General features: G+C 37.6%; 1 protein-coding gene across 4 annotated transcripts in view; it reads right to left on the bottom strand.

The window, feature by feature from the left end:
• The window catches only part of AUTS2 (activator of transcription and developmental regulator AUTS2), a 1,119,628-nt gene that overhangs the window by 587,323 nt on the left and 511,435 nt on the right, over positions 1-20,870 (bottom strand). For all 4 annotated transcript variants that reach the window (XM_078439965.2, XM_078439967.2, XM_078439968.2 and 1 more), the window contains exon 4: positions 18,594-18,629. In XM_078439965.2, the coding sequence (XP_078296091.1) occupies positions 18,594-18,629 (36 nt within the window). The remainder of the gene's footprint in view (positions 1-18,593; positions 18,630-20,870) is intronic.

The raw sequence follows: 20,870 nt of genomic DNA, 5'->3' as shown, positions 1-20,870 counted from the left end.
TGGGTTGTTTTGTTAGTAATGTCATTGATACTGTTTTAATGTTCTCTTTCTGTGCAGATAAGAAAGGTTTTTCTCTTTTTTTAAGTTTTTATTATTATCCATAATGATTTAGTATATTCTGCTTTTATGCACTATAGTATTTTTAAATAATATTTCATTCTCAACGGCTTCTCCCCCTACCCATGCAGAATTGAGAAACTCAAAGTTTTCTTAGTTTTCATGGCAATATAGTTGCTGCATAGGTTCAGTAAGAACTGGTCTTCCTGTTTACTAGGATATGCCTGGAAAAATTCTAAGGCCTTGCCTGGAATACCATATGTGAGAGTAATGCTCATTTAATCAGATATGATTAGACACGGTTAAGGAATTAAGGTTGACTTCATGGAGCCATTACCTAAAAAAAAAAAAAATTAAAAAAAAAAACATTGAAAAACTAGCTTGGTATCCAGCTTTACAGGGTCCACCTGTATAAATAGGAAGGAATGTCACTTCCTAGAGGGCCACCTTGGGATATTTGGGGAATTTTGAGAAAAAAGATACTCATCCAAATACTGTTGACCCCTGAACAACACAGAGGTTAGGGACACTAACACCTTACACAGTAAGAAATCCACATATAACTTCTGACTCCCCAAAAACATAACTACTAACAGCCTATAGACCAGAAGCCTTATTGATAACATAAACAGTTGATTGACACATATTTAGTATGTTATAAATATATTTATATATATATCCTATACTGTATTCTTACAATAAAGTAAGCTAGAGAAAAGAAAATATTATCAAGAAAATCACAAAGGATATGTTATTATTAAGAAGATCATAAAGGAAATGTTATTATTAAGAAAATCATAAAGGAAGAGAACATACATTTCCAGTCCTGTACTGTATTTATTGAAAAAAAATCTGCATATAGGTGAGCTCCACAGTTCAAACCTGTGTCATGCAAGGGTCCCCTGGATACAGGTACTGCAGGTGGTGGACAGAGTTTCTTGGGATTGGCTTTCCAGCTAAAGACAGTAAATACTAGAGACTTCTAAAAGTTCAATATGAAATGTTTATGAAACCTTACAAGGAAAGTGAACTTGAAAAGGCTTATGTAGTAAACTACATTCTTGCTATATCCATGTAAAAAATCAGGCCATATGTAATGAAACAGACCCTCCTTTGAGACTATTTTTGATCAAATAGGGGAAATTTTTGCTTCAAGGGAACACAAGCATTGTGTATAGGTACTCTTCAGCACTATGTGTTTCTGATTTCATGGAAGCCAACTTCCAACTCTGTGAAGTTGTAGGTATGTGATAGCAATGCAAAATAATTATTGTACATAATCAAGCAAATTCTGTCCTGTCAAGTAGAGGCTCGAGTGACTTCCTCAAAGTCAGCTGAGCTTCCATTTACACATTCATTTCAGTATTTCTCGTCTACAATTGCGTCTGTTCTTTTGATTCTTTGAATTGGTTATAGTATCTGCCAAGTTCCATCTTTATTAAATAAAATCTTTAAAACATGTACATCTTATCTTGTAATGTATAAGAGTCATGGTTCTACCTTGCTTTAAAAATGTCTTTAAACAAACTCATCAACTCTACAAAACTTTAATATCCTAGAATTTTTTTTTTGTATCTACCAACACTCCTGGGACATTTCCTTATATTGAGGGTGTTGCATTAGTACCTCTCCTTTGCTTTAATTCTTTGAAAGTTTTCCACTCACAAACCAAATATCAGCCACCAAATGATAACTTAAATTCCAAAGTTTTAATGATTTGCAAATGTGGATTATGTCCAAAAATGAAAAGAAAGAGGTGCTTTTAACAGTCGCCCACCTGCACATATGTACACGTGTAACATAATGTTATATTTTTAAATAAATTTTTTAAAATAAATATTTAAATAAAATTGTGCCACTGCTCCAAAATTGCACACTGTCCTTATATAGGCTCTGAAACGGTGGGTGATCTTTATGACACATAGGTTTTTGGCAAAATATTAAAAGTGAGCTGCATACATAGAGAATACAGAGCTCTCAGTTTTCATGATTTGAAAGTGAAACCCTAGGAAGCAGAAGGCTTTATGTGTGACAGCTTAAATGCTTGTAATCAAACTAATTGGCAGCACGATGACCCGAAATGAGTTTAAAGTCACTATAATATATGTTTAGCAATCAACGAAGTGTTCCTTTATTATTCAGGCTCACGTTTTGCAATTTTATGTTATAGGACCAAATGGAAGTGGGGGGTGGAAAGCAGAAAATGAAAAAGGAAAAATGCATAAACGATTCCGTTGCTTCAAAAGAGTAAATGAAGCAAAAATGAGCCTATTGCTGAATGATGAAAAACAATAAAATTAGTTTGATGAATGGAATCAGGAATAAAACCATTAAAAGGGTTATCTGTTGCTTAAAGAAATCTTATATACATAGGAATCGGCAGGTTTAAAAGTAGAGATACCATTTTCAAAAAAGTAACTTAGTATAAATAAAACTCATTCAGCAATTTTCTCAAATAGAGGAATAACTGAACCCACTAAAAAACTTCTAGCAAGAACCAAAGCAGTCCTCTTCCTGCTCTCCCCAATAACACAGTATCCTACCAAAAGTAATAAAAGTCTTTGCACAAGTATGACAAACTATGTGGCAGGAAAAGGATCAAATACAATAAAGGGTCAGATTTAGATAAATTATCTGAATGAGTCTTGGACAAGCTATACCCGAGCAAGAAAAGAGAAGTAAGATAAAAACTCGCTAACACAAATATGCCTGTAATTAAATCAGGTAGTAATTATAACTGGGACTGCTTCCAAAGTACATTCTATACACGTACAACTAAGGTCTACAGACATGTGTTGGGCTGACTCCTCCAATCTCTTGAGCAGCGTGTTACAAATCAGTGCTTCTGGGTTGGCAAGGGGTGGGGGCCCTGAAAGTGACAGTTTTGAACAGTAAAAACCTTCCAGAAAACATAACCTCTTAAAATAACACATGGGTCAAAGAAGAAATCCCAAGAGAAAATTTTTTGAACTAAATATTTTGAGCTAAGTAAAAATAAAAGTATTTTGAACTAAATAACAGTAAAAGTCTATATCCAAATATGTGGAATATAGCAAAAACAGCCCTGGAAGGAAAATTTATAGCACTGAAAGTACGTATCAGAAAAGAAGATACATCTAAAGCAAATAATCTATGCTCTCACCTTAGGAAACTAGATAAATTAGAGTAAATTAAATCCTGAGTAAGCAGAAGAAAAGAGATCATCGAAATTAGAATAGAAATCAATGAAACTGAAAACAAAACCAATGGAGAAAGTCAATAAAGCCAAAAGCTGGTTCTTTGAAAAGATCAATTAGAAGTCAGTAAGCCTCTACCCTGGCTAAGATAAAAAAGAGAAGACAGAAGTTACTAATATCAGAAATTGAAAGAGAGGATAGCACTACATACCCCACAGGCATTAAAAGGATAATAAAGGAATGTTATGAAGAATTCTATGCCACAAATGACAACCTAGATGAAATGAACCAATTCCATGAGAGATACACTATGGCAAAACTGACATAAGAAGAGACAGATAATCTGAATAGACCTGATTAAAGAAATGGAATCAACAATTAATTTTCCATAACAAAGAACACCAGACCCAGATGGGTTTATTGGTGAGTTCTACTAAATATTTAAGGAAGAAATTACAGCAATTATCTACAATCTCTTCCAGAATATAGAAGAAGACAGAATACTTCATGACTCATTCCATGAGGCCTGCATTACCTTAATATCAAACCTGGACAAGGACATTAGAAGAAAAGAAAACTATAGACCATTATCTGTCAGGACCATATACGTAAAAATCCTCAATAAAGTATTAGCAAATCAAATCTAACAATGTATTTAAAAAATGATACACCATTACCAAGTAGTATTTCTGCCTTTAGAAAAGCAAGTATGGTTCAACATTTGAGTATCAATGAATGTAATCTATCATATCAGAAGGCTTAAAGAAGAAAAATCATGTGATTATATTAACAGATGCAGAAAAGAAGCTGTTGTCAAAATCCAATACCCACTCATAATAAAAAGGATCTTCCTCACCTTGAAAAGAATATCAACAAAATATCTATAGTTAATATCATAATTAATAATAAAATTCTCAAAGGTTTCTGGTGTTAGCTTAATAGCAAGGCAAGGATGTTTCCCCTCAGAATTCCTTTTCAACATCATACTGGAAGTCCTAGCTAATGCCATAAGATAAGAAAAGGAAATAACAGGTATACACATGAGAAGGAAAAAATACATCTGTTTTTGTTTTCAGATGATATGATCACCAATGTAAAAAATCCAAAAGACATTCCTAGAACTAATAAGTGATTAGAGCAAGGTTGCAAGATACAAGGTTAATATTACAAAAATCAACTGCTTTCCTATATACCAGCAATGAACAAGTTGGTATCTGTAATTAAGATATTATCATTGACATAAGCACCCCCCCAAATGAAATATTTAGTTATGAGTCTAACAAGATGTATAACTTATACATAACTTATAACCTGTACAAAATTTATGTGTGGAAACTACAAAGTTCTCATAAAGGGGACCAAAGAAGAATTAAATTTATGGAGAGATATTCCATGTTCACGAATAAGATGACTCAATATTGTCCACATGTCATTTCTTCCCAGCTTGATCTACAGATTCAATTGACTTCCAATCAAAATCCCAGCAAGATATTTTATGCATCTCGACAAACTGATTCTAAAGTTTATAGAGAGAGACAAAAGACCTCTGGGTCTTAGAATAGCTAAGTCAATGTTAGAAGAGCAAAGTTGAAGAACTGACATAACTCAACTTCTAGACTTATTAAGAATAAATGTCGACTAATGCACTTATTATTTATCTGCAGCAACTGAGACACCATGGTATTAGTGACAAAAGAGACAAACAGACCACTGCAACAGAACAGCTCAGAAATAGATGTAAATGTAGTCAACTGATCTTTGACAAAGGAGCAAAGGAAATACAATGGAGCAAAGACAAGTCTTTTTGCCAAATGGTGGTGGGACAACTGGACATTCACACACAAAAATGAAAAACACAAAGAGTCTAAACCCAGACCTGACACCCCACACAAAAATTAACTCAAAAATATCAAAGACAAAAATACAAAATATAAAACTATAACATTCCTGAAAGATAACAGAGGAGAAAACCTATCTAAGCTTGGGCACAGCAACGACTTTTTAGATACAACACCTAAGGCACAACACATGAACTAAGTAATTGATAAGCTTAACTTCATTAAAAGGAAAAATTTCTGTTCTGTGAAAGATAATGTCAGGAGAATGAGAAGACAAACCACAGGCTGGGACAAAATATTTGGAGAAGACATAACTGACAATAGCCTGTTATGCAAACTATGTAACAAAACTCAGAAAACTCAATAGAAAGAACATGACAAGCCTCATTAACAGATAGGCAAGAGGCCTGAACAGGACACCTCACCCAAGAATATATACACATGGCAAGGAAGTACATCAAAAGATGTGCAACATTATGTCATTAGAAAATTGCATGTTACAACAGCCAGGTACTACTACACATCTATTACAGTGTAAAATTCCAAAACACTGACAATGCCGAAGCTGGCAAGGACAAAAGAGCCGAAGGAAATGTCATTCACTGCTAATGGGAATGCGAAGTGGTACAGCCACTTTGGAAGACAGTTTGGCAGTTTCTTCCAAAACTAAGCATACTGTTAACCATAAGATCTGGAAATTGTGCTCCTTGGTATTTATGCAAATGAGTTGAAAGCTTATGTGTACACCAAAACCTAGGACAGATGTTATCGCACCTTTATTTATAATAGCTATACTTTGAAAGCAACCAAGATGCCCTTTAGCAGTTGAACAGATATATGAACTGTGAACATCCAAACAATGTATGATTATTCAGCACTGAGGGAAAAAAAGAGATATCAGGCCATAAAAAGACCTGGAGGAACCTGAAATTCATGTCACTAAGTGAAGGAAACCAATCTGAAAAATCTACAGACTGTATCATTTCCAACTATATGGCATTCTGAAAAAGGCAAATGATGGAGACAGTAGAAATGTGGAGATACTGGTTGCCAGGGGTTAATGGGAAGAGAGGAATATAAGTAGGTGGAACAAGGAGGATTTTTAGGGCAGTGAGACTACTTGGTATGATAGTATCATGGTGGATACATGTCATTTGTCAAAACCTAAAAAGTGTGCAACACGAAGCGTGAACGTTAACGTAAACCATGGGCTTTGGGTGATAATGATGTACCAGCGTAGGTTCATCAATTATAACAAATGTACCCCACGATGCGGGACGTCATTGGCGAATATATGTGAGCCACAGGTAACAGCAACACTCTGTACTTTCAGTTCAGTTTTTCTGTAAATCTTTGTGCTAAAAAGTGAAGTTTATTAAACCACCACCACCACCACAACAAAAACAAAAACCAAAAAATAAAACTGAAGCCTTCCCAGGAAAGAGTTTTCAGAAAGTTGTGGCCTAGTCTAGTCCACTCCCTTGCATGGGAGAGTAGGGCTTTATTTAAATTGGCCTATACATATTATGAGGTGTGAATATTAAACAAAACACTTACATAACCTTTTTGTCGGATGGGAAAGACCAAAGTTTTATGCTTTGGTGAAACGAGAAGGATTCATGTGCTTTAATGTCTAGTTAGGGAGGTAAAACAAAGACAGAGACAGAACTTACCCTTTGGCCTATGTTCCTGAAGGTTAGGGAAAAGAAAAATAAAAGCCAATGCTATTTCCCTATTGCTCAATGTGAAATAAGTATTCGGTTATTGGCAGGATAGTTTTCTGTTATGAAGTTCAATTCTCAACTTGAATTCTTCCCCTAGTTGTAGGACTTTGGAAAAGATACCGTTTCCAACGCTCATTTGTTTTCATTCACAAAATGACTTAGACAAATGGTCCCAGAATGTGCATGGTCTCTTGATCAGTTGGACAGCATCGCTACCAACATATCCACAGATGGGCTGACACTGAAAGACCCCTTTGAAGAGCACCTTGATCTGACCCTCATTTGGAAGATGAAAAAAAAAATAATGTAATTTCATGACCCAACCACTTTAGAATTTGCAATAATTTCAAAAATAAACTTATTATCTCTTCTGCATTCAAAATTTAAATATGTGTCACAATTCAAGAACTCGACATTTCGGATGCAACCGTATTATAACACAGACCTATTATAAATAATAGCAAGTTTTTCGTTTATCTCCTTTTTCTAATTATTACTCATGCATATCTGTTATGACATGAATACTGTATCAAATTGCACCTCTTTTATAGTGTGTCCTTTTATCTATTTTAGATAATACTGCTTGTTCACATATCTTAGAATAATTTGAAGAGGCTTGGCTATGAATACCCACATCACAACAGAATCTATGATAAGTATATTTTAATAGTCAATTACTTTGTAATTCTGCAGCAGAACAAAGGTGTGCATTCGATAGTGTCCAGTTAATTTTTTTTAACTGGGTAAGATGACTACAAAGGAAAAAAGAGACAGTATACTAAGCATGTTCACAGACTGTCTCAAAGCCCTTTCCAAATGTATGTATGGATAAACGAAACAAAGGAAGAATGTCTGGTTTTATTTTTGAGGCTCAGAAAAAAAAAAAAATCAGCAAAGGAAATAAATACCCAGAGTCTGTAACAAGCCAGATAGCGCATATCAAATCCCATGAAGAAGAGACATCGCAAAAAGAGCAATGAGGAAAACCTAGCAGCGCTGATACTTTGTTGTCAACAACCTGGATGAAGATGGAAAAATCACACTTCCGGCAATGGGCGGGGTTCACCAGCACAGTGCCAAGAAGAAGCAATGATGTATCAGATGGCAGACACAGGTTAGCACACTACATTCACCAAGATGAGCTTCAACGATACACGCATGTATGTGTCTGTGCGTAATCGTTCCACGTATGGAAAAGACACACCTGTTAGTTAACTGTAATCAAAAGAACAGGGAGGTGTAGAAGGCAAGAAAAGTGGCATGATCTTCAGCTACGCCAACTAAAGGGGCAGTTTCTAGGATGACAGAGGTCATCGTTCTAACAATACTTAGTTTTGCGAGTTAAGTTTCAGACTGGCAGTCAGACAAGGTGACATGTGACATCCCTTCTGACTCAGAGGTTCTTTTTTTTTTAATTTTTTTTAACATTTACTTATTTTTGAGACAGAGAGAGAGAGAGCATGAATAGGGGAGGGTCAGAGAAAGAGGGAGACACAGAATCTGAAACAGGCTCCAGGCTCTGAGCTGTCAGCACAGAGCCCGACGCGGGGCTTGAACCCACAGACCGTGAGATCATGACCTGAGCCGAAGTCGGACGCTTAACCGACTGAGCCACCCAGGCGCCCCATGACTCAGAGGTTCTATAACTCTAAGTCTATTAAGGTAAAGCCAAAATAACAGATCTACTTTAATGACCGAACTGAAAGCTGGCGATTTACAAACAGATGAAAATAACTTGTGACTATATTATGCGTCTTTCCAAACGCAGCTTAAGACTTCCATTTGGTTATGATGCCTACCTGCTTAATGTCTGACTAGAAAAACATATTAGCTTCTGTAGTTTCCTTTGCTTCCTAGAATGTTCTAGTATTAATGCTCCTTTTGTTCAGAGAAATCAGGTTTTTGTATCATCGCTAGTTGTGTTACAAAGTTATTTTTCAAATGTATTTCAAATAAATTATGAAGGAACCAAATTTCTTGTCTCTTTTGGGTTGAGAATTGAGATGCCAACTTCCCTCGACTTTCTCTGCACAAGACACAGCCCTGCCTTCCCTTGGCAAAGTCAGGCCTATTTCTCACCAGGGTAGGAAAAAGTAGGTTACAGTTAGGATCCTCTTGCAAAAGGTAAAATGTGAATGTTCTCTCTAGGGACTGAAATGGAACCAGAATTCTTGGGAGTAAAAAAGAGAATGATGGTACACTGTAGGCTTAGGTGAGTTCTTGGTGGGTCTCTGTAATGCTACCTGCATGATTCAGTCTCTCCTCAATTTGCTTCTGTGGCAGGCTAGCTGTACACATAGTCATTTGTTGGTCTGGGCAAGATTTTATGAGATGTGATGAATGTATTTTCATACATTCATATTTCATACATTTCATATTAGGAGTATACTAGGAACCACACCTGTTACGCCTTGCTGCATTGTTAATGGCTCCTTAAAATCAGAGGCCACTACACACAGCCGCACATTTAGACAGGAAACACTGCAATTATCTGGCTTCACCACTCCATTGCAAATCTGCTAGTACATTACAGTTTATAAGCCCTAATAGACAGTCATCACCTTTGGCAATGCTTCTACTTGAGAAAAGCCACAATCTGGATTTATTACAAGACAGTTGTCAATGGAGACTGATAGGTTTCTTCTTTTTTCTTTTCTTTTCTTTTCCTTTTTCTTTTCCATTCTGTTTTTTTTTTTTTTTTTTTTTTTTTCCATCCTGCACACCAGGCATCAAAGATTTCAGAGCAGAAATTAAGTGTAGTATAAGGCAGGCCCCTTTAAACATGACTGTTAGTGAAGCTAATTACTACAGGAAAATTGGAGATCATTCATTAGCCTAGCAAGCAAATTAAGGTTTGTTAACAGTGATTTATAATGCCAAGCCTTGGGTAACTGTGCTGGTCCTTTCACATATATGTGTATAGGACCTGACAGTTTATTAACTGTGCCATATCTAAACAGCTTGTCACCAGGGTGCTTTTGTTAAAATGACATTGTATTTTAAATGGATAAACATTTTTACATGAGCAAAATGCATTTTAAATGTTTGGCTTCTGAAGTCAAGTATCAGGAGATAGGTGAAGTGTCTCAAGCTATCTAAGCTTCCAATAACTCTTGTTTACTGCTGGAGCTGACTATAGGAAAATGTGACACTGGGAGTTAAAATAGCACTTTTCCTCTTTAACAAGCCCCAGTTGTGTTTTTTAACCTCTTTTCAAATGATACTCCTGGTGTTTCACAAAGCTGTAAGTTTCTTACGCAATGGATAGGGAGGCATCTAATTTACAATTTCAGGAAAAATATTTTTTTAAAGGAGTTAAGCAAAGGAATGAGTCCTTTGACCTGAGATTCTGATTGATAGCCCATAAGACTCCAGGGCAGTTAAATCTATGAAAAATAAAGGTTGTGTGGGTAGTCAGAGTAAACCCTGGTATTTCATACTGCCCGTGGCTCATTTTATATATAGCTCATGCCAACTAATTCCACATTTCTATAAACTGGAAATCTTCAACAAGAATAGGACAACGTCTTTGAAGCCAGCATTAGAAAAAGAAGAAAAAAAAAAAAAAAAAAAAACGAAAGGAAAGGAAAACGAAAAGGAAAAGGAAAAGGAAGAGAAGGGGAAGGAAATGGGAAGGGAAGAAAGAGGAAATAAAATGACTTTCTGAATTCCATGACAGTGGCCTGTCCATTCCCTCTGGGATTGTGGATACACACTGCTAAACAGTCTTTGCTGAATCACCTCTGTGACTGACAAGATACACTAGCCATGCAAGAGAACGAGAGTAAAGCCTCAATATTTCTATGGGCTACACCCTGAGTAACACAAATATAAAACATTATTCATTATTAATTTCCGAGAAAGGCAGACTTGGCCACTCAATTGCAATGTGGACTTCTTTCACTGCTGACACTGAAAAGCAGTGTTCATTAGGTACTAAGGGACCCATGGCCTTGCCTTCTATGGTTCAAAGGAGAGCAAAGAGAGGCAGCAAAACCAATCACAAGCACTGGCCCCACATGGCAAACATTTAGGTGTAAGGTAGCCAGAATCATGGATCTTGGCATATCAGAACCAAAGGCCTTTAATAAGCAATTAACTAGTCCTGTGACTTGTAACACCTTCTTTTTTTCCAAAATGATTTATATTTTCCAAATCTGAGGGGTCAGGAGAGGGCTGGAGGGGACAGGAAGACTAGGCCCAGGGCTATTTCCCCACATCCATCAGGAGCACCTGCACTTTGTTCTTATCTCCTCAATTAGAGTTCGCAACAGCCAACAACAAAGACTCCTGTGGACAGCAGATGTTTAAAAATACCTGGCCTATTTCCCAACGGAAATGCTCAGAAGACAAGAGTGTGGAGGGGTGAGTGGTAACTAGAAATACCATCTGATCCTTTCTCATCCGACTACCCTGTTCACCAAATTTCTCAATTCCTTTGTACCGCATGAAAAAGTTGAAACTAAAACTGTGGAGCTAGAAGACAATTTCCTCAGGGTGAGCTGGAAGAGGCCCTCACTGTGCAGATCCTGCAAAGGATGAAATGTCTACAAACCAGAACTGAAACTGTAACGTTCACATCGTTGGGGTATGTTGCTCATGGCTCACTGATCCTGTTCCCAAAATGAAGAGTAATCATACCCCGTCAAAAACAGAAAAAAAGGAAAGGAAAGGAAAGAAAAGGAAAGAAAAGAAAAAGAAAAGAAGGAAGGAAGGAAGGAATGAAGAAAGAAAGAAAGAAAGAAAGAAAGAAAGAAAGAAAGAAAAACGGAAAATACAATGATATTTTTAGTCTAAGGCTCCTGAAATTAGGGTTTACTGGTGACTATGCAGAGGAGCCTGTCCAAACAGAGATACTCAGTCCAGATATACACCGACCATTCAGGGTAACTAAGATTAATTCTGTGGTTTCTAGTCTTATCAAAATACCTACTTCAGTGTAGATTTGGATTTTGTTACTTTGTAACAGAAAATTATAGTTCAGGATAGTATTTATTTATTTTTAATTTTTTTTTAATGTTTTTATTTTTGAGACAGAGACAGACAGATCGCAAGCAGGGGAGGAGCAGAGAGAGAGGGAAACACAGAATTAGAAGCAGGCTCCAGGCTCTGAGCTGTCAGCACAGAGCCCGACGCAGGGCTCGAACTCACAGACTGTGAGATCATGACTTGAGCTGAAGTCGGACACTCAACAAACTGAGCCACCCAGGCGTCCCCAGGATAGTATTTTTTAATGTTTATTTATTTTTGAGAGAGAGAGAGAGAGAGAGAGAGAGCAAGAGAGAGAGAAAGAACAAATGAACACGATCGGGTGAGGGGCAGAAAGACAAAGAATCCCAAGCAGGCTCCACACTGTAAGCATGGAGCTTGACGTAGGGCTCAAACCCATGAACCATGAGATCATGACCTGAGCCCAAATTGAGCCGGATGCTTAACCAAATGGGCCTCCCAGGTGCTCCTCAGGCTAGTATTTTAAAGGTTATAGTTCAAACTCATGGTAACTTTTTACCACTGGGAAGAGCAATTGATTTCATTTACCCAAATGTTTCTGCATAGTAAATAGATCATTTCAAAATCACCCAACTCCTTCCCTGGCTTTGTTCCATATTCCCTATAATTAACCTGACACAGGGCTTGATCTCACAAAGCGTGGGATCATGACCTGAGCCGAAATCAAGAGTCGGATGCTTGACTGATTGAGCCACCCAGGTGCCCCCTAAGATATTTTATGATAAGCATAAGGCTGAGTTTTAAGGACATACTGAAATTCTCACATGTTTTAACACAGATTTCAATTTGCATGGCAATGTTTTGTTCTTCCCATTATTTTGGCCACCTCCCTAAGCCACCATTGAAGATATACACACACCAAAACTTCTGACTCCCTACTCTAACTTCCAAACTCACCACCTTCCTAAAATCCAACTTCTCCTTCTTGGGATTCCTATTCCAAATAAAAGTAGCATCACGGTCATCAATTCTGGGCTTCACATCTTTCTTATTTTTAACAGATCAGTAGCATCAAGTCCATATCTACCTATAAATCATTCCCTATAATTAACCAACCCAAGTCCAGCCTTTTTCCAGAAACATGATACAGTCAAAGCAATTCCACACAATGTGGAATTCCATTCTCTGTGCTCTTACCTTTGTTGCCTCAAACTTTGTTCCACCTTTTTCTTTATCTGTTGAGAATCTCAATATCCATTAAGTTCTGCACAACTTAATCCTCCTATAATTCATAATTGACCCTTATAAATACTTACATCTTATTTACCTTAAGAACAAAGAAAAGATGTTTAATATATATTTAACAATTAAAATGCACTGTACTCTCCATCTGGTGTGCTGTTTTCTAACTCCATCTTTATCAATGAATCCAAATGACCCAAAACTACTGGAGATCTCTGATGGAACTGAGATTTTTTAAGAAATTTCCATTATAATGGAAACTTGTCAGTAAATAAATAATGGCCAAGAATTCATTTACCCAGAGTTAATTATTAATAAATATAAATATTAGAGTCTTATTTGGGAGACATGTTAAAATACTCAGCATCATTTATCTTTAAGCATTTGACAGGTTATGATTAAATACTTGAATTACAAAATTCTCTCCCAGCAATACCAGCAAGTACTGGCAGGTGGGGAGGAAGATGACTCTGCATGGGGTTGCAATCAAGACCAGGTAGATATAGGTGCATTTGTAAACTTAAAACCCAGAGAAACATTATAAAGGGGAAGAATGTCAGGTTCTCTGTAGAGCCTAAATGCACTTAATTTAAAAAAATTTTGTATAACTTTATTCATTTTTGAGAGACAAGAGAGACACAGCGTGAGCAGGGGTGGGGCAGAGGGACAGGGAGACACAGAATTGGAAGCAGGCTCCAGGCTCTGAGCTGTCAGCACAGAGCCCGACATGGGCTCAAACTCATGGACTGCGAGATCATGACCTGAGCTGAAGTCAGACACTCAACTGATTGAACCACCCGGGCGCCCCTAAATCCACTTCTTTAAATGCGAAGTATCAAAAATATTAAAAGCATCACAGAGGAAGGAAAGGAACTGGGTGGTTTAGGGAAGACTAAATTCCTTGAGAGGGTCCACTGATTTTTCACATCTGTAACCTATCACCTAGAACAGTGCCTGATGGAGAAGGTGCTTAGTACTCAGTGAAAGACAAAAAGTCAGAAGTGTCTGTTAAAAGAAAAGCCCAGTCTTGAAAAACAAACAAACAAAACAAAAAAACGCCCACATTATTCGAAGAAAAACAGGAGAGATTTCAGGGTCTGTAGTCAAAAACTCAGAAGATGGCAACGAATTTAATCCTTTTATGACCGTATAGCTCTGATGGAAAGCCACAGGTGAATATTTTGCACCCATTGCCTGTTACCAACATTACAAACACAATTTCTTAAGTAGTAAGACTGCACAGGAATGCACACATCCCATGTTAAGACATGTACCACCACACAATTCCCCTTTATCATATAAAGTGGTAGTTTTAATCATTAGGTAGTAGTGTGTTAGTTTCCTTGATAATCTTAAAGTATGTATATTGATAGATGTGAGGCAACTGAGGAGAATTAAAGTTACTATTTGGTAACAATTATGAAAATATCTCTGGATGACTGAAGTTTACAAAAGCGGGATCCAAGCTATTTGAGACACTTAGATTCACACCTGGAAGAAGGCTGAAAGTTGTCCAGAGAAGCAGGCGGGACACATGACCAGAACAAAGGAAAGCTTCCTTTACACCAGGGGTCAGGTTCAGCCTGACAAGTCAGTCAACTCCTACACCAACAGTGGCTACCAACTACTGGCAGATGGAGTCCAGGGCTTGTAAAGAACGAGTCCAGAACCTTCCTGTGATGACACATCAGACCACTGGCAACCAGGAGATGTTTTTACTGGTCTTGTCACTCTACTGACTTCGCTTACTTCACTCAGGTACACTAGGGTAATTACTCTCCTTTTTGGTGTCAGAGAGCAGCAAATACATGACACAACCTCGTAACACCTGAACGTATTGAACAGATCTTTTCTACCCTCCAGCCCAAACTCAAGAGCTGTTTGCAGTCTTTAAATGACTCAGGTCTGAGGAAGAAAATAAACAAATGGCCTTAAGAGACAAATTAAACAACCATAATACCTGGACAGCCTAGAATGGTTCATTCCAACATCATGGTGATCATAGAGGACCACAGACAATGAACTCCATATTTGTTTTTTGTTCACACGTGTAGTAAAGTGGTATACAGCTGACCAAACACACAGTTACAGGCTCCTCAGAAAGGGACAAGAATACAGCAAGAATCAAGTATTCCTGACCTATAGCTACAAATTCCAAAATTTCCTTCTTGCGTCACTAATTTCTTGTGGTAATCCTCTACCAACCACAACATCACACAGCCACTTAATGACAGCAAGTTTTGTCCATCACACACCATAATGGGAATAACTGGCTATTAATGAGAGCTGTTCTGCGTGCATGAAACACCTTGTCTCGTTTAGAATTCACAACTCTATCAGGTGGGTGCAGACTCTCAAACATCAAATAACCTGCCCAAGGTCACACAAGTAGTCTTCAGATCATTCTGTCTCTAAGTTCTTAATTATCCACTATGCACAATAACACTTCAAATACGAGTATAAGAGGAGAATATAGCCCAAAACATTTAAATTAAAATGAAAACGTGTTCACTGCGTTCAGGTTTAAAAAAAAAAAAAGAAAGAAAGAAAAACCCTACACACTCCAACAAGTTTTGGTACTCTTGCCAAAAATAAAAAATCAAAAAAAAGCAAATGGATTCCAACCAGTCTATACTTCCATTTATATTTAGAACATGAGCTGGGCTTGAGTATGCAATGAATATATATGTGTGTCTCTCTGTGTGTATAACACCCACATTATTCAAAAGCTCCCAAAAATGTGAAAAGTTTGTTCCAATCCTTCTTTATTTTGTCTACTTTAAGAATCCTTTGCAATATGCTTATGTAAATACTGATTTTAGCTGCTGTTCTCATTTCTCAAATCTTCAGCTTATAAATGAATTGGAAAAGTAACAGACCTAAGCAGACATCTTTGGAACACAAAACCAAAGAGATATAAACAAATATGACTAAAAAGAAAACAAAGGGTTCTTCTTTAAATTTTCTTAACTTATCACTACTGATAAATGAAAAGAACTGAAGGAAGGCAGAATATACTGGCTATGGACACAGGGTGTGGGCTGGCACACGCGTATGCCTGTGTGTGTGTGCGCGTGTACTCCAGTGGGGATTCATTTCATTAGCACACACAATGATCAGCATTTTACCTTAGTTCACTAAAAGCTCTATGAGAGCATAAAATCTAAATGAAAGAAAATCCTGAAGTTAGACTAATGCTGGGGCATGGGAGAGTATTTAAAAAGAGTTCCAGGTTGTTAAACCCAATAGGTGAGTGCCTTCAGTTTTCTTATACCAGAGTTCACATTATGGTTCAATAGCATTAATAGCTCTGTGACTCTGCAGGTGATTTGCCTCCGTCCACACTTGAAAGAGATGCTGAAAAGAATTAAGGATAGAGTCGACATCTCACTTACCTGATGCTGAGCCTTCATTACAGACATAAGTAAAGGCTAATATGAAATCATAGATCATAAAGCACAGTGCAAAGAACATGTTAACGCAAAACTACTATAAGTTGTGCATATACTATTTCCACCTAGAAGCATAAAACTCACCAATGCTGATGTTGGCACCTGAAATCAAGTATTATATTTGCTATCGTTGGAATGAAAATTGAAACAGAAGACACTTTTTGATGAGAATTTGGCAGTAGTATCAATGGATTTTGCACTTTGATAACACAATAATCCCATTATTGGAAACACATTCTAAGTAGAGCATTTTTGTCATAGTTGAGAGCTGAACATGCATCTGGGACGTATCTTTTCCATGTAAGCTAATAATACTACAGATTTTTTTATGTAAGCAAAGCAATACTAAGAGCAATTTCACCAAGAGACAAACTTTTATACTCATCCAACAGAGCGTGAATGTAAAAATCATTTTAGATTCATAACTGCAGACTCTTCTCATAAGTGTGTATTATTAAGGAATAAAAAATAAACACTCCTGAAATGAGAAAAATAAGTGGCAAAAAGCATAATAAACTTCTTGATGTTTCTAGAGATGACTTTCTTCTTTCAGGGTGATCATACTGACAACAGAAAAAAATACCAGGAACGTTCAGTCTCAAAGTGATCAAGGGCTAAGTTAGTGGTTTTGGCCTTGCTCTACTGAAGAAAGCCAAGAGGGATAATTTAGCTTTTGGACAGAGAAGAGACACTGGCAGTCTCCAGATTTTACTTCCAGCATCTCAACCCACATCCAGCCTGGTGTGAAGGCATGGCAGATGGGCTACTTCTGTTATTTCGACTGCTTCAGCATCCTGCTTGTTTCTGGAAGCATGAATATTCAGTCACAATACGGAGCAAGCAAAAGCGTGCTGACTGTATTAAACAGGTACCAAAAAATCTTTATCCTTCTCCTTTTTCTCATTATCATAGATTAAGATAAAAAAAATCAACATTTAGAAAATGCTACTTCTGCCAAGCTTGGAAAAGACTTATCATTCAATGAAATGATGCTGGTTTTCATATATTTAATGTTATCAAGAGAAATGTGTGGGCAGAAGAAAACCAGCATAATTAGCATTTTAGGGGAAAGAAATTTAAAGGCAACTAAACTGAATCAGTAATTATTTTCCACTTTGTTTTATTTTCATTATTTCATTATTTTCTCAGAAAATGCTGAGCAGGCAGAGTAACAATGCTCATCATTCAGAAATGCTTCCTTTAAATACCACCAAAAAAAAAAAAAAAAAAAAAAAAAAGACCCTCCACACTGGCATGTTTTCCTGTTGTGTAAATAATGCCTATTTGTAACTCTTGTTTACTTATATCTTGAAAAATATTATTGAATCCAAAAAGGGTAATTTTGCTATAAATAAAAGAAATGAAGTGACAATTTCTCTATGAGAGAATTATCTATGAGATAATCCCTGAGGTAGGACACCATCCCACCCCTCCCAAAGGACAAAGAAATGTCTAGAAATAACATAATACACTTATATTTGCTAAAATGAGGAGTTCCATGATTGCTGAAAGGAAATCTAAAGGCCACGTACTCAGACTGTAAGGGAAAACATCCATTAAACCACCACCTCTCACCAAAATAATTTTTTAAAGAAGGCAATTCCCTACATATGTGGGAAAGTTCTTTAAGAGATCTTACAAGTGGGGGCACCTGGCTGGCCAAGTTGGGGGAACGTCCAACTCTTGATCTCAGGGTTGTAGACTGGAGCCCCATGTAGGGTGTGGAGACTACTTAAACATAAAAATCTTTTAAAAAAAAAAAAGAGAGAGATCTTAAAAGTGAGTAAAAACCTCAGTGCATAATCTGAATTCCATCCTCCACATGACATGGCACTTGTCACTAAAAAAAACCAAAACCATTTATGTAGGAAAGTGGCATGAGCCAATCAGGTCTCCTTTACACTGCCAGGTGAGAAGGAAATGTACTGGCTACGAGACCCACATCGCAGACTGACTCATGATCTACGAGGCCCGACAGGTTATGTCTTTTAAAAATAAAATAATCCTACTAAAAGGATGGCTATCAGTCTGCTCTTTAGGACTGAGAGGGGACTTCTTAGGTTTTTTTTTTTTTTCACATCCTAATGAGCGAACATTATAGAAGTAAATCAATGCCAACGCAAGGCACACATGTGCAAGTTGAGATAAACTTACGAAGTAGCCTGTTCCCAAGCTGGAAGGAGCTGAACTCTGCAATAAAGCATAAAGACAAAGTGGAAAATCAGCAATGGTTTTTAACACGTTCCAATCCACACAGCTCATTACCAGCCCTTTGCGGGTTTTTCATCGCTACATCACATCACTAGTGTATGCTGCCCCTTGTCATCTGCTACTGATACAAACACCGTGTTGGCTTAATTTTCCCCTTTACATCTCTCAACAACTCAGAGATGCTAACGTGCTATTTACTGAATTCCAAGCTTCTGCGGTGGACGTAATTGCCAATTTATTTGACAGGCAGCTGGGTAATGAATTAATGATGGCATTTCGCCCTGCACTGAGACTAAACAGACACGCATCAGCCTGCCTCCCTGACTTGCTGACATTCAATGCCCTGGTCTCAAGCTACTCAGTTTTGTGGCCGCAAAGGGGCAGGCAAGAGGAAAAAGCCCAGACTGACTTGAAAATAAAAGCCCAGTGGGTTTGGATGACTTTTCCAGTGTATGACCTACTTGCCAGTTTATTCCCTAAAGGCATCAGTTAGTACACACAGAGCGCTTTTCAAAAATGAGACATTTTGTAAACATAATTAGTAGAATAAAATGCAAAGAATGTGTGGGTAAAGGGAAGCCATGAAAAGCAACATTTTTCTGAAGGTTTTAGTCACAAGAATTATCAATTTAGGCTTCCATAGTTCTGACACACAGAAGACTAAAACAAATAATATTAATTCTGAAAGGCTTGCAGGGCACCATTTCTTTGGGCAAAGAGGCCCAAAAGAGAACTTGGGTTTTGTTTTAGACTTGTCTGTGATTCATGCTTGTTTGTACTTCTGGGGTTTTTTTGCTTAAAACCTCCCATTACAAATTCTTTAATTTTTAGTATCCTTTTTGTGAACAAGAAAGGCCCTAAGTATAAATAAGCTTGAGACAAAAGGAATGCTAATGCTAAGACAGTCTCCTGGTCTTGGCTAAGTGTCCTTGCACTGGCAGGGCCTTTTCCCTGACTAGCTTGGATCAGGGGCTACCTCCTTCCTGGGGCAGGCTGACTTCCGCCTACAAGCAGTACTCACTCAGTTCATCCCTAGCTATTATTCCACCTACATGTTCTGTCCCTGCTCTGCAAACTACAGGTAGCAGAGACCATCTGGTTAACTCATCACTGCTTCCCCAGTGCTTGGCACACAGGATGCACTTAGGAAGTATTTGTTGAATTAATGTATAAATAAATAAGTGGATTGAATGGGGGGGAAAGAAGGCTTAGGTGAATTTAAAACCTCTGAAAATACAGTAGATGGGAATCTTCCTGACTTTAAACTGTTTCTGAGAAGGAAATACAGTGCTGGTAAGTATCAACAGCATCCACAACAAAAAAGAACAGTACGCTCCAGGGCATTCCTAAATGCACTTCCCAAAGCAAAACTTTCTTCACCTTGATGTTTCAGACTCAGGGGGAATAAAGGACAATAGATGTGTGATCTTGCACACCGGACTTGGTTTAAAAAAATCTTGCTGCATTCCTGATCCCATAAATGGTACATAGGGAGATCCACTGTAGCCATGGAGACAGCTTCTCCTAGCAGTGATTAGCCATGTGACCGCATCACCTGTGTACAGCACCCACAGCCTTCCATGGAGCAGAGGAAGGCAAAAGCCAACTTAGGTCTCCACCACCCTGGAGTCATGCCCCTGGGAGGTAAACTCATTTTAGGATGAATTACTCAGAAAGAGCATGGGATTTGTTTATTTCAGGTTTTTTTCCCCTTCCTGCAAATGCATTTTATCCCAGAAGCAGAAGTACCCCTCCAAACCCACCTCCCACCCCCACATACATATCATCTTATTGTATACCAAAGAAAATTACATCCTTCAGGTCTCGGAAAGCTCTGTTATACTCATTTTGCATATATATTGTACATTACTCAGGGAGCTGGGTGGAGAAGAGGGCTTTGTTGTGCATATTTGTTCTGGCTATTGTTTATGCAGGTCTGACTGAATGAGGGAACAGTGGGTATCATTTCAATTTCTGATGTCAACATCAAATTACTTATTTAATTTCATGCCTGGCGAAGCATTGTATAGCTACACGCAGAATCATTTCACTTCATTTGTTATGCTGTGTTTTCGTGGCGATTGGCTTGCCTTCCAACTGACAGCTTTAATTACGACATGAATTTGATTGCACTGCCGAGGAATTAACATAATGCAACAAAGCATTTAAGCACCCTGCCTTATACCACCCCCCCCCCACACACACAAATACAGACAGACA

The sequence above is a fragment of the Panthera onca genome, chromosome E3 (genome assembly GCF_046562875.1).
Source record: "Panthera onca isolate mPanOnc1 chromosome E3, mPanOnc1 haplotype 2, whole genome shotgun sequence".
NCBI lineage: Eukaryota > Metazoa > Chordata > Mammalia > Carnivora > Felidae > Panthera > Panthera onca.
The sequence above is the reverse complement of the archived record's forward strand: the minus strand, read 5'-3'. Positions and strand labels throughout refer to the sequence as shown.